The sequence below is a fragment of the Ctenocephalides felis genome, unplaced genomic scaffold (genome assembly GCF_003426905.1).
Source record: "Ctenocephalides felis isolate EL2017-DRISC unplaced genomic scaffold, ASM342690v1 CF-g0.4_SCAFFOLD_00845, whole genome shotgun sequence".
In the NCBI taxonomy this organism is placed as follows: Eukaryota; Metazoa; Arthropoda; class Insecta; order Siphonaptera; family Pulicidae; genus Ctenocephalides; species Ctenocephalides felis.
In genome coordinates, this window is record NW_020536999.1 from 84,158,517 (window position 1) to 84,173,629 (window position 15,113).

Consider the following 15,113-nt stretch of genomic DNA (forward strand, 5'->3'; position numbering starts at 1 on the left):
ACGAGCCTCGCTTTCAGACGAGAACTTCAACATGTTAATGTTCATGAAGGGGAATATGCACCTTATGCCCGACGCTTAACCCGTCGCGCGTTTCCTATTTTTCGCAAAAAAACTCTTTCCCTTTATTTAGAAAAAAATTCTTGTAAAACAATATGCAATCATAAAACAGAAAGTTGACCAATAGCGTTATTATCACGGTGTGTGCATAAAGCGCGTCGCGCCATTAAGGGGTTGAATTACACATTTGAATTATACAAGTATTTTGTTTTATTCATAACCTGTTAACTTCCAGAACCTAAACCAATAAGTTTTTTAAGTTCACTAACGCAACAATATAAAAATGTAATTCTATACATATTAACGGATTAACGATTAACGTTAACTTGCGTTAATTATTCCGAAATGTAACGCTTTAACGTTTAACGAAGCTAACTTTTTTTGTAGCGGATTAACGATTAACGAAGTTAACTTTTTGATTAACGGTGCCCAGCTATGTATATATATATATATAATTTGCAATATTAGTCGAAAAAAATGTTTCAACAGTTAATTACTTGTGCCAACGAATCTTTACCAAAACTAATCAGGTCGATTCCCAATTAATACCCTTTGAACGGTTTTTGAATTTTTAAAATCAATTCAGAACTGCGGGCAAAAACATTTTTTTTTTATTATTTTAATAATTTTTACAACTATCCTGAAACGGATAACAAGTAAAATATAACAGGCAAAAACATGGATGAAAAATTTTCACTTTTCTGCTATTTACAAAAAACTTTTAACTATTCACAAGTCCTTATCGAGTTACACCGAACGGCTTTTAAATTTTTGAAATCAGTCCAGCCGATTTTGAGAAAACGTCGAATTACGGTAAAAAATCTGAAAAAACTTACGGGAGAGTAGGTCTAAAGATAAAACTTAAAGTTATCTATGGTTAAAACAGTAGTGTTGGCTACTCTGTTCGCCGGCTAAAGCAAACTTAGTCGGCAGATCTACTTACTCTCTTATCTATGGTCTTCATTTCATAAATGTCAAAATTAAAAGATTATTTTTATCAACGGTCTACTAAAATAATAAACGAACATGCTTTCTAATCAAGTAAATAATGTCAAAAAATGGTTTAATGAAAAACATATTAAAATACAAGATATCTGGTTGACACAGTAAGTAAATTTTCCATAAAAAACAGGTATCAGACAAGTTTACCATTGTCAATAAAAACGGTTAAGAACTTGTTAATCAATGTAATTACTTACAAGCAAATATATTCAATTTTTTTTTACTATTGAAATGTTTTCTTATAAGTATTTAGATAGAAGATAATATTTATTACATTTACAGATGTGTCGAATATTTCTTGTCTGAAAACCAAAATATGTCTCTTCAAAATCTTCAAGAAGAAGCTTTTCAACAATGGCTGTTAAATGATCTAGCTGATACTACATCAAATTCTCTTCCGGAGTTAGATAAAACAACAAAAGTGCTTCCTGGAAGTTTTGTATTACAGATCCAGAAATTAATTGATATAAGTAAATATTCTTTGTAGTAATTTTTATTAATGCAATTTAGTTTATTAATTGTATACTTATGTCAAATAGGTGCAAGTGCATATAGTCAAATTCAAAAACTGTACAATTTACCAGTAGAACAGACCGAAGAGGAAATGGAAAAAGAGAAAAGGTTAGTTAGATCATTGTATCAACTGATTTTTGTCTAATTAAAGATAATATTTTCATAGCACTAAATAACAACTTTTGCATCTTCCAAGCAACATCATAATTTCATATAAATAACCAATAAACCGAATCTGATACAATTTGATTTCATTATGATTATTGAATTATTTACCATTCAAGGAGCTTTTCAAATATCGAAACAAAAAGTGATAAGATGGTGCAAGTCTATGTCATTATTTATTGGATGTGAATGTAGACATGGGAATTAATCGTTCCGATGAGTAATAAGAGTTCAAACTGCAATCGAAACCTTCTTCTGATAACTATCGGCTTTTTTTAACTGGTTGATATGAACTGCTGCATGGCCATTTCGCTTGATGTACACAACCCGTTTTTCATTGTCAGTTAAAAATGGGTTATTTTCTTTTTGATTATGCATTTCTTTCAGTTTTGGAACCAATGTATTGAGTTTTTAAGCACATGCAAATTCTTTTAGGTGGTACATGAAACTTCTTTGTGATATCACGTGTTGCACTAAAAAATCCTAATTCTAATTGATTATTGCTTTGATTAGGTAATCAACTTTTCATCACTGAGGCTATGACTAATTTTCACACTGCCATTTTTTTAGAGGCCACAAAAAAAGCCAAAATTAGTGGTGTATGGCATTGTGCCTCAAGACAAATTGCAGGAACTATCCGTACCATAATGAAATTTTCGAGGAATATTAAATGTTTTCAAATAGAGTATTATAAATACTGTAACTTTGTCTAATATTTGTAAGAACTATATAAACTGAATTACAAAGTTAAAATTATTTATTTAAAGTATATAAATGAGCTTTAGAACTTCAGTCAGAATTAAAATTAAAATCTGAATTAGTTTTGATATACAACAAAAATTTTTTTTGCAAAAAATAAAATTAATTTTGAATTAATTCTTTTTTCCAAAAACAATTGTTTTGTCAATACAAGCAGAAAGTTATTGAATCATTCAAATCATATGCTTAGTCCTCTCAAAAACTTTTTGTACATTTAGCTCTGTATCTTTGCGAAAACTAATCAACACTTCCCGCAATCATTACGAATTGAATGTTTTTTGGATTATTCAAATCGGATACTCCGTTCTCTCAAAAACTTGATTTCTATTTTTTGCACCTTTTGTTCCGTATTTCCGTAACGGCTGGACCTGCCTTTGCAAAAAACTAATCAGCACATCTCCTTATCACTCGAATGTTTTTTTAACAATTCAAATCGGTTGATCCGTAGCCCGAAAACGTGGATGAAAAATTGCAAACACACAAAACACGTATTAGGGTAGTCCTTAATATGGACATTTTTTAATTTTCTTGCTTCCAAGGGCTCAAATGGTTCCAAATTGATAAAAAACAATTTTCTCCAAGTTTTAGTTCTTAATATTGGTTTTTAAATAGTGTGCAATTCAATCAAAGTTTTGTACGGAAATAGCATGAAATTTTTTTAATAATGTTTTTAGATATAATTTAGCGAACAAATGAATGAGTTTTATTTAAAATTTGTCGCTAGGTTATACCTAATTTTTTTTTTTAATTTTCAAGATGTTTTTCATGTTTCAATATCACACTTAATTTTACCACACAACATAATTGCTTCAATAATTTGGTCTATAATTTTTATAATCTTGTATGATATATTAGTTGCTTTTTGGCAATTATAATTTCTAAAGTAAATTTTTTTATTAATAATTTAATAAACATTATTGTTTATGTTCAAACATTGGGTGGATTAATTTGAGAAATCTAGTTTATATGAGCACTCTTCAATCTAAGATCAACTTGATAAATATTCCATGTCCAATGCCAAACAAATTAATTTTTGGCATAAGAATCTAATTTCTAAATCAATTTTTTAATAAGTAGAAATATTTTATTCTATTGTTAAATAATTTAGTAAAGTAAACTAAAATGCTACATGCATAAGTCCAAAAAATTTATGTATATACAATTTTGGACTTATTGCGTTTTTTTATTTAACTGAATTACATAACTTTATCTGCCAAACATATATTGTTGACTGTATCTTATATTATTATAATTTCTGGATTATATCAGCTGCTTTTCGGCAATAATAATATAGACATTACATTTTTTGTATATGATATTCTAATATTATCTAGGCTCACAATTTCAGCTAAATGTTTTCAATCTTTTGGAAATTTTTGACAAACTCTAAAACGAATGATCAAAACCCGAATAACCGTTTAGGAGAAATATCAAATCATACACCCGTACAGAAGAATTTTATATATAAGATTATTAATCTTTCTAGATTAATAATCTTATATATAAGTAAAATTCTTAACTTAAGAATAATGTCACTATCGTATGAATTAGCAAATCGGATTTTTTGCGAAAACATAAACTTCTCTTTTTGGAAGTTAATAGGCTTTGAAGTGTAATTTTATGCCTAATTACTCTATTTTTTAAACAGTTCACGAGTCCTAAAATTGTTTTTATCTGATGGAACGAAAGAAATTCAAGCTATGGAATATAGACAGATTAAGTGTTTGTCACTTAACACAGCACCTGGCAGTAAAATAATTTTAAAAGGTACCATCTGCACCTAATTATGCTAAATATTACTGATTATATTTATTAATTTCTTTATTCCATTTCAGGCCCAATAAATGTTAGCTCTAGTGGGATGTTATATTTGGAAAATCATCATGTTACTTTCCTTGGCGGTGAGGTTGAGACACTATTGGAACCGAATTCTGTGATAAATACATTGTTAAAGTCTATAAACCTGTCAGCAGATAGTAGTTTATTAAGTAAGTCATAACAGATTGCTATTACAATCTGTCAATCCACCCGGTGTCTTGATCTGGTGAGGTTTTCCGTGTTAAGCCAATTTAAGTCCACTCCTTGTAGTGACCTTCTATCGATTCCTTTAAATTTGCATCCATACTTTCCCGGAACTCAAACTTTATAGAAATGCCGAATGCAAAGTACAGTTAAGTTTGACCAACTATTCATACTATTCGATATTTCTATAAAAAAAACACATTATGAAGTATTATACATTGTTAGACAAGTCTCAAAATTCTTAGTTTATTTTCCATATATCCCTCCTATCTATTGACTAGACCAGTGGTTGGAGAACCGGGGTAAATGACCCCAAATGGAGTAAAAATGGGATTATTGGGGATAAAAAGTATATATTTTTATTTAATAATTACTGTATTTTCTACATAGTTGTATGTATGGAAGTAATCTCTTTTTGCTAAGGGGGTTATATCAACTTAGACAAAAATATGTGGGGGTGATTATTGAAAAAGTTCCCCAATCGCTAGACTAGACATATAAAAATGAATGTACATATGTCTGTCTCTGTATGTACTATGAATTCATAAACCATACATCCGATCGCCATGGAAATTTGGGAAACTTTTAGGTATATCCCCGGACAGGTTTTTGCATATTTTGATTGAAACCAAGTGGTAGGGGTTGGCCACCCCAAAGTTTTTTTTAGGTCAATTTTTATTATTTTATAATGCATCTAAAAACACATACAACCCTATATTTTCACCCTCTTACCACAAACCCATATTTTGTAAGAGTTATTATAGTAATTACATCATTTTTCATCTCGATTTTTGTCAGTGAACGTTTTTGATTGGATTTTGTTTGAGATTTTTTGAGCTTATGAACAAGCTCAATTATACATAAAAAAAATTTATTCAATTTATTGTTCCAAAGTTTTAATTTCCACACTATATTGGAAATTGAAGTTTTTTAAACCGCATAACAAGTTCAGAAAAAATTAATATATAGTATCTGCAGCAAAAGTACAATATTTCCTTGAATTTTTCCACCCAAAAAATTGCTCTAATAATGTTGCCTATAATTTTTATAATCTCGTATCATATTTTAACTGGTTTTTAGTAATTATAATATCTAAATTCCTCTTTTCTCGGTAATAATTTAATATACCAGGCGCCTGGGGTCCTCGGACCTCGCATGCCATTTTTTTTCTAGCTCCCCCTCCCCTATTATTTTATTATTATTATTTATTAACAGTTTATTATTAAAATTATTATCACTAATTAATATTTGGCTTTTGAAACATTTTACTTATTTATTTTGGGCATTATAAGCGATTTATTCTCTCATTATTGAACATAACCATAACATAACACTGGTACTCCATGTTAGATTATTTTAATTTAATTTTTTATTAATTAAGATATCCAAAATTGCATATTAAACTTCTCTTAATTGATATCATAAGGGCTGAATTGTATGTATTCATCTTTCCGATTTGTTGTTTTAAAGTGAAATTTTTAACGTATTTTTAAAATATTGTGCAACGATTAGTAAAAGTTGCAAAGAAATTATTTTGAAATAAAAAACTATATTGAAATTTAATATCCGAATCCCAAAAGACCATTCAAGTTAGGATCGGCCCTGATTATTACCTAATTTCATATTTTAAGTGAATTAATTTGTCAAATCCTGTTCATATGTGTATCATTCAATCTGTCATACATATACTGTATCTTATATTATTTTAATTTCTGGCACATCTCACCTGCTTTTTGCAGTAATAATGTAGACATTTCGTTCTGCTTATTCTTAGTCATCAATTTATTATACATATTCCAATATTGTCTAGGCTCATAAGTAAATTGAAACTTTTGGCAGATGACCATTTTCATTTGTTTACAATGCCGAACAATGTCTCAAATATTTTCAATGTCAAACAATGACATGTCGTTTTTTTTTGCAATTTTTTTCCATTTATTTCTACAATATTACTATATTTTTTTAATAACATACATCTTAAAAAAATCCTTTAATAAACTTCAGAAAGATTTATCAAAATCCGAATAATCGTTTAGGAGGAGTTTATTTACATATATCATTACAGAGGCATTTTATATTTAAGATGATGCGTATAAAACACATAACCCTATATTTTTACCCTCTTACTACTAAACTCTATTTCGTAAGAATTATTATAGTAATTACATCATTTTATTTAAATTTTTGTTAGTGAACGTTTTTGCCTAAATTTCGATTTAGATTTTTTGAACATATGAAAAAGCTCAATTTTACATAAAAAAAATAATTTTATCAAGGGTTGTTCAGCTTTAACACTTATTTTTTAATGTATTGGATGAAGTGAAAATGAAAAATTTTCTTTAATTTGTATTTATGTAAGTTTTTTTTTGTTCATTATGTTTAATAGTATATATTTAAATCATTATTTTTAATTTCCCGTAGGGTAGTTATAGTAATGGGCCGAAAATCGAAAATGAAAATTCCTGCATTTCTCGACGTTTTGAAGGTTTCTGAACATTTTGGCATACCTCAGAAAATTTGCATGTGTGTGTGCTTTTGGAATTCGAGATACCCAGCTGTAAGTCTATAAATACTTGTATATCGATTCGACACCCTAAAGTTGTCTCAAAACCTACATAGGGTAGGGTGTCAATACCATATGTAGGTTTTGAGACAACTTTAGGGTATCAATTTACAAGTATTTACAGACTTACAGCTAGGTATCTAACATTCCGAGGTTCTTAAGTAATTCAAGCTACTAAGTTTATGCAATAAAACTTATTTTATCATTATTTTTTCAGAGAATAATAGAAATATTGCCATAAAGCCTCTACAATCCGAAATAATTGATTCTAATACACGTGAAGCAAGTACAATCTCCACTTCATCAAATACAAATGTGGTAAACAATTTTGAAACCAATATTTTATTAGATGATCCATTAGCTGATGCATTTCTTGAAGAATTTGATTTGCATAATATTAATGATGCCCCTGATGTTGATTTGGATAAGACTTTTATGAGAGTTCAGGTATTTATATTCATAGATTGTATTTAATAGAAAATTTAGTGTAAGTGGCATTTTGCTATGAGGCAAGTTGCATGAACCTCCTATCAAAACTTTAATTATTTTTTAAATTATACCTCTTGTTGTTGGCTTCGCTTTTTGTCTATGTTTTTGCCAAAAATTCTAAACCAATTTAGAAAATTCAAAAACTATTTGATATATATCATTAGGGTACCATGCTGATTAGTTGTTGACAAAAATCGGTAGTACTGTTTCTTCGATTTTGGTGACTTTTGATTTCTTCGCCATCTGGTCGCCACATATTTGTTAAAACTAGTTGGCATTGGTATTTTGCCTTGAGGCAAGTTTCATGAATTTCCCGATATGTGTAAATAATTGACTTAATCAATAAACAATAAATTAATTTATGAGCGATTAAAAGTATTTCGAGTGGATTTTTTACACATAATTGAAAACGAACGGACATGTTAACCCGGAGTATTTTCTAACAGCAAATTTTCAACAATCAATAATTTTTATAATTGAACCAGTTTCCGTAGGACTTTAATGGTTTAGTATGATCATTAGGACCAAGTAAATCATCTAATTTTGATGTTAACAAACATCAAAACAACAACTCATCTTCTCAAAATTTGATGAATTTTTAAAATTAAACTACTTGTCGTAAGAAAAAAAGTTCCATAAAAATCGGATTAAACTTTTTTACAAAGTTTAACACTTTTTTTCAAATTACAAAGAAACGGCTCGGCAGATCATCGCACAAAACTGACAAATTTCTGAAATCGGTTCACGCGTTTTTGAGAAAACGTCGATCAAAGGTCTGATTTTGACAAACGCCAAAAAAAATGATACTAATTTTTGCAAAATTTGACGAAATTTGAAAGTTAAAGGAGCTGCCGTAGGGCCGTAATATTTTAGTATGATCTATAAGACTATGGTATCTACCGTAAAAAAAAATCATAAAAATCGTCGAAAATTTTACACTTTATTACAAGAAAACGTCTCGGCCGATCTCTACCAAAAACTAATTTGCAAGATTCCCAACCAATATCTTTTGAACAATTTTTGAATTTTTAAAATCGATTCAGAATTGCGGGCTAAAACGTGGACGAAAATATTTTTCACTTTTCTGCTATTCACAAAGAAACGGATGACCGATCGTCACACAGAACTGACAAACAAAAGTTCTCATCGAGATACACCGAATTGCTTTTAAATTTTTGAAATCGTTCCAGCCGTTTTTGAGAAAACGTCGATTTACGGCAAAAAATCTGTTCACATACACATACACACACACACATACTTTTTCCAAATTTGGTGTCATTCGATTCAGAATGGCTTGAAACGTCGAGTAAACATAAAATTAGTGAATCGGATTTTTCGATGAAAACATTAACATCTCCTTCGGAAAGTTAAAAAAATAGAGCACCTATTCGTAACGGATATGCTAAAATATTATAGTCCTATGAAAAGAGGGATAATTATATAGATTAAATAAAATTTGAATTATTTGGACGCGCTTTTAGAAAATACTTTATGTATGTATTAGGCAGGTGTTTGTTTTGCTATAATGTGTAGAAAAAATGTACGAAATTAAAAAATCTGCAATAGTTTCTCAAATTATAATGCTCTACAGTCTGCACTAACACAGTATTTCATATACTGTATTAGTGCAGACTGTATGTAGTATATAAATTACTGATAATTTTATACCTTGATTTCTTATTAAGTCGATGTCAGGAAGTTCATGCAACCTGTCATAAGGCAAAGTATCACTTACTACTAGTTTAACTTCTGATGGACAATATATAGATTTCACTTTCCTTTATTTTAGGAATGCACACAGATCGAACCTGAGCCAGAAGAAACAAAAAATGTATTAGATCCTTCGTACCCCATCAAACTTAACAATAAATCGGTTATATTCTTCAAACAAGTTGATGAAATACAATCTATGATAATGAAGCCTAAAATGTTCGTAGTTGTTATCAAGGTAACATTTTTCACACACTTTTTTTATATAAGAATTAACCATTTCAGAAATCATTTTTAAGTTTTTGTAGTGCAATTGGGCAATTCTGTCGTAACAGAGCTCATAAAATAGCGTTGTCATGGTAACGCTTGTTTAGGCGTGCTCTTCGTATTGAAAATTATGAAAATGTCTATCTATTTGCCGTACGATCAGGCGTAGTTCACATATAAACAAGTAAGGAAGAATGTTATGGAATATGAATTCTAGATTGTGCTATCATAAGATTATTCCTTGTTTTTATATATGTAAAATACGCCTGATCGTACGGCAAATAGATAGACATTTTTATAATTTTCAATACCAAGTACAAGCATAAGAGAGCGTTGCCATGACAACTCTATTTTATGAGCTCTGTTACGGCAGAATTGCCCCATAGGATATAGTAATGGTCCAAAAATCGAAAATGAAAATTTTGACATATCTTCACGATTAATAATGTTTAACAGTTTTCAGAAGTGTTGTTAATTTAAGATTTATAATTAACTACTACTCTGCAACGCGGCGCTTACGCTCTTCGATATTTAGTTCAAAATTTTCAAAAGCTAGTGGTGTATGGCATCGTGTCTTAATGCAAATTGCTGGTACTTCCCATACTGCAATAAAATATTCGAAGAATATTAAATGCTTTCAAATATATTATTATAAATACTGTAACTATTAATATTGATTATAGACAAAATATAAAAGCTTAAAATTTGCATGATGTTCATAAAAGATTACATGAAAAGTTTTTTTTTTTAATTTCAATATCTGTTACAACTGTTAAATAATATAACATCTAGTAACATAAATGAGTAGTAACATAGATATAAATAAAATATAGTACAAAATAAAGGACAGTATTTTCATTAAAATGATATCTATATTAATATGATTATAATAATTATAAAATTAATAAATACAATAAAAAAAAATTGTGAATAATAAAAATAATACTAGAAAAACAATAAAGTAGAATAAAAAGAATAAGTACAAATAATAATAAATATAACAAAATAAAAATATTAGAAATAATAAGATAATAAAATAATAATAATAATAATAAACAAAACTTAATGATTCCCTTCGAAGAGGAGATAGAATGAATGTCTCATAATTCTAAGAATTATATAAACTGATGGACCGATTCTGACGCACAGCTGACCAATGTTATGGCAAGGCTTTGTTCTGAAGAACTTTTCATACTTATTTGTTCTAAATTATTAACAGCAATGTGATTGCTGCACAAGTCAGGCGTTTTCCTCAGGTTATTAGATAGAAAACCTAACCTAGAAACCGCACAGATGTCAAAAAAGCGATCTTAGATAACAGAGCTCTTCTGTAACAGCTTCATAACATACAGGTGACGTTGCAGTTTATGTGTGAAACACTTGAAAGCACAGCAAATACATGACATTTTGACAGTATTCAGTATAATTCAGTAGCATCATGTATGGAAGTTGGAGCGTAACATATTAAAAAAGAATTTGGAATTTTGAAAAAAAAAAGTATATATATATATATATATATATATATATATTGCTTTTCCCAAAAACAATCGTTTCGTCAACACAAGCAAAAGGTTTTTTGAATCATTCAAATCGGATGCTTCATTTTCTCAAAAACTACCATTTTTTACGCATTTAGCCCCGTATCTCCGAAACGTCTGGACCTGCTCTTTTGCCAAAAACTGATGACCACTTCTCACAAAAACCGACTTTTCATTTTCTACGCTCTTTGCTTCGTATCTCCAAAATGGTTGGACCGACCTTTCCCAAAAACTAATCAGCACATCTTCCTATCAATAGGAATCGAATGTTTTTTGAACCATTGAACTCGGTTGAACTGTCGGAAACGTCGTCGAAAAAATGTATCAGCACACACACACATCCATTTTTTCTGAGGTGTACCAAAATGTTCAGGAATCTCTGAAACGTGAAGATATGCAAAAATTTTCATTTTCGATTTTTGGCCCATTACTGTAACTTACCTTACGGAAAGTTAAAAAAAGCTTTTAAAAATTTTAAATTACTTTACAAGAAGTTCCAGCAATTTGCTTTATGACATGATGTACCACTAGTTTCTTTTTTATAGATAGAAAAGTTTATAGAAAAACTGTGTATGGAGGAAGATGAATGGAAAAATTTAGTTCGTGTAAGTGACTATTTAGTTGATTCCACTAGTTTTATGGATATAAAATTAGACTCGGACCTAATCAGCAAATACACTGGATACGATTCACAAAAAATGGCCGAATTAAAAATTCAACTGAAGGATAATCCTGAAAAAATTAATGATCTTTTAATGGTAATTAAACCCAGTTTAATAAATATTAATATTTCTGCAACCAATGTTATCAGAAATTTTTTTTTTAATTGTTTCAGAGTTTGAAACGAATGAAGGAAGATTTTATGAACAAGATTTTTTTAGCCGAGATTAAAATATTTCCACAAATTTTAACAGATCAGCCATCAATTATAGTTAGTTTAAACGAATTACAAAGTGAACACAGAAAACTAGTAGAAGATAAAAGGAATTATGATTGATGATTTGATTATTTTTTTAATTGTTAAGTACCTGATTACGCTTAATATAAATATAGTTACAATTTTTATATAAAAATACTCATAATATATATAATTTATAGAAAAGCTATTTTGGTTCAGTTTATGTGAAGATTTTCTAGAATAATATTAGATTTAATAATATTTTCCAGAATAATAATAATGTATGTATATGTACATAAATGCAAACATTTATATTTCAACTTAAAAATTTTGTACATAAATTTCTCCTCAAGCTCACTCATTGATTTTAACGGTATTATACATAGTTGTGTAAATTATGTAATTTTATTAATTTCAAAATTCAGAATATAGTTTCTGTCGTACTTCAATGTTGACAGTGCTTTCTCCATCCTCCTTAATGCTTCCAATATGATTTCTAAAACAGTAGCACCTTAGAAATAAATTTAATCAAATGCATAATATGTAACTCACCATCATACCATACCTAGTTGGGTAATAATTTGTGTTCCCAGCTGGCTCCACCGATGGCCTCATCCTCCTCTGAAGGCATGAGTGCCTTCTGCCCTGCAGATATGACTGCCTATTAATACAATAATAGAGTATTCTTATAATATTCCATTACATTTCGCCTCAATTTAAATCTTACCTTAACTGGTTGGATGGTGCATTCAATAACAGGAATGCTGGCTAATGCAGGATATATATACATATGAATGAACAGATCTGTAATTCAAAAACCCTCCTCATCAATGCAGGATACATGTGCAGACACAATGAGATGTATATTAACAAGAAGCTTCTGAGTATGTCTGCTCAGAATAATTTCTGATTTTTATTTACCTTAACTGGTTGGATGCTGCATTCAATAACAGGGAATGCTAATGCAGGATATATATACATACAAAATGTACAGATCTGTAATTCAAAAACCCTCTTCATCAATGCAGGATACATGTGCAGACACAATGAGATGTATATTAACAAGAAGCTTCTGAGTATGGCTGCTCAGAATAATTTCTGATTTTTTAAATGTTGGCACCGTGATTTTCTTTGTTTCAGCACTATTTTATCCTGTGTTTAGAGCCGTGTCTGTAGCCTTACTCTTTCTTAACCTTTTGTCTACTCTTCATTTGAAGTTTATTCAAAGTCTTATATCAAAGTTGAAATATCTTCCAATACTTCAATTCACATTTAAAACTCATTCATCACCAAAAAATGCAATAAATTTCCACTAGAGCGATAAGGGGAGCACTAATTAACTTCCCGAAGGAGAAGTTTATGTTTTCATAAAAAAATCCGATTCGCTAATTGTATGTTTTCTCGACGTTTCGAGCCATTCTGAATCGAATGAGACCAAATTTGGGAAAAGTATGTGTGTGTGTGTGTGTGTATGTGTGTGTGTGTGTGTGTGAACAGATTTTTTGCCGTAAATCGACGTTTTCTCCAAAACGGCTGGACCGATTTCAAAAATTTAAAAGCCATTTGATGTATCTCGATGAGGACTATCGTCTCTGAGTTTTGTGCGGCGATCGGCCGGGCCGTTTCTTTGTAAATTGCAGAAAAGTGAAAAATTTTTCGCCCACGTTTTAGCCCGCAATTCTGAATCGATTCTGAAAATTCAAAAACCATTTGATAGATATTGGTTGGGAATCGTGCTGATTAGTTTTTGGTAAAGATCGGCTGAAACGTTTTCTTGTAATAACGTTTAAAAAAAAAAATTTCGACGATTTTCATGATTTTTTTTTGACGGTAGATACCATAGTTTTCTAGGTCATACTAAAATATTACGGCCCTACGACAACTCGTTTAGCTTTAAAAATTCGTCAAAGTTTACAAAAATTGGTATAGTTTTTTTGACATTTGTCAAAATTAGACTTTTGATCGACGTTTTCTCAAAAGCGCCTGAACCGATTTCAGAAATTTAAAAGCCATTTGATGTATTTCGGTGAGGACTATCGTTTGTCAGTTTTGTGCGACGATCTGCCAAGCCATTTCTTTGCAATTTGAAAAAATGTGTTAAACTTTTCGTCCATATTTAAGCTCATCCTACCGAACCGATTTTAAAAAATCAAAAACTGTTCGAAAGATATTAGTTGGGAATGATACTGATTAATTTTAGGTGAAAATCTACCGAGCCGTTTTCTTGTAATTAACTGTTGGAAAAAAGTGTTAAATTTTCGTCCACATTTAAGCTCATCCTACCGAACCGATTTTAAAAAATCAAAAACTGTTCGAAAGATATTAGTTGGAAATGGTACTGATTAATTTTAGGTGAAAATCTACCGAGCCGTTTTCTTGTAATTAACTGTTGAAAAAAAGTGTTAAATTTTCGTCCACATTTAAGCTCATCCTACCGAACCGATTTTAAAAAATCAAAAACTGTTCGAAAGATATTAGTTGGGAATGATACTGATTAATTTTAGGTGAAAATCTACCGAGCCGTTTTCTTGTAATTAACTGTTGAAAAAAAGTGTTAAATTTTCGTCCACATTTAAGCTCATCCTACCGAACCGATTTTAAAAAATCAAAAACTGTTCGAAAGATATTAGTTGGGAATGATACTGATTAATTTTAGGTGAAAATCTACCGAGCCGTTTTCTTGTAATTAACTGTTGGAAAAAAGTGTTAAATTTTCGTCCACATTTAAGCTCATCCTACCGAACCGATTTTAAAAAATCAAAAACTGTTCGAAAGATATTAGTTGGAAATGGTACTGATTAATTTTAGGTGAAAATCTACCGAGCCGTTTTCTTGTAATTAACTGTTGAAAAAAAAATTTAAGCCGATTTTCATGGAACTTTTTTTGGTGATATACATCATGGTCTTATAGAACTTACTGTAATATTACGGCATTACGACAAGTAGTTTAATTTTAAAAATTCGTCAAACTTTACTAAAATTATTATCGTTTTTTTAAAGTAGGATTGATGAAGTATATTATTTACACATTTTTTTTTTGATTAAGTCAATTATTTACACATATCGGGAAGTTCATGTAACTTGCCTCAAGGCTAAATACCAAACCAACTAGTTTGTTTTGGAGGCCAAT

At 29.7% G+C, this 15,113-nt stretch overlaps 1 protein-coding gene across 1 annotated transcript; it reads left to right on the forward strand.

Moving 5' to 3' along the window:
- The first annotated feature begins 1,032 nt into the window (after positions 1 to 1,032).
- Positions 1,033 to 12,082, forward strand: LOC113391149 (recQ-mediated genome instability protein 1-like). The gene is made up of 9 exons (XM_026627110.1): positions 1,033 to 1,163; positions 1,342 to 1,529; positions 1,599 to 1,680; positions 4,145 to 4,263; positions 4,332 to 4,484; positions 7,299 to 7,528; positions 9,360 to 9,518; positions 11,631 to 11,843; positions 11,921 to 12,082. The coding sequence occupies exons 1-9, from the start codon at positions 1,084 to 1,086 to the stop codon at positions 12,080 to 12,082; spliced, it is 1,386 nt and encodes a 461-aa protein (XP_026482895.1). The 5' UTR covers positions 1,033 to 1,083.
- The last annotated feature ends 3,031 nt before the right edge of the window (positions 12,083 to 15,113 follow it).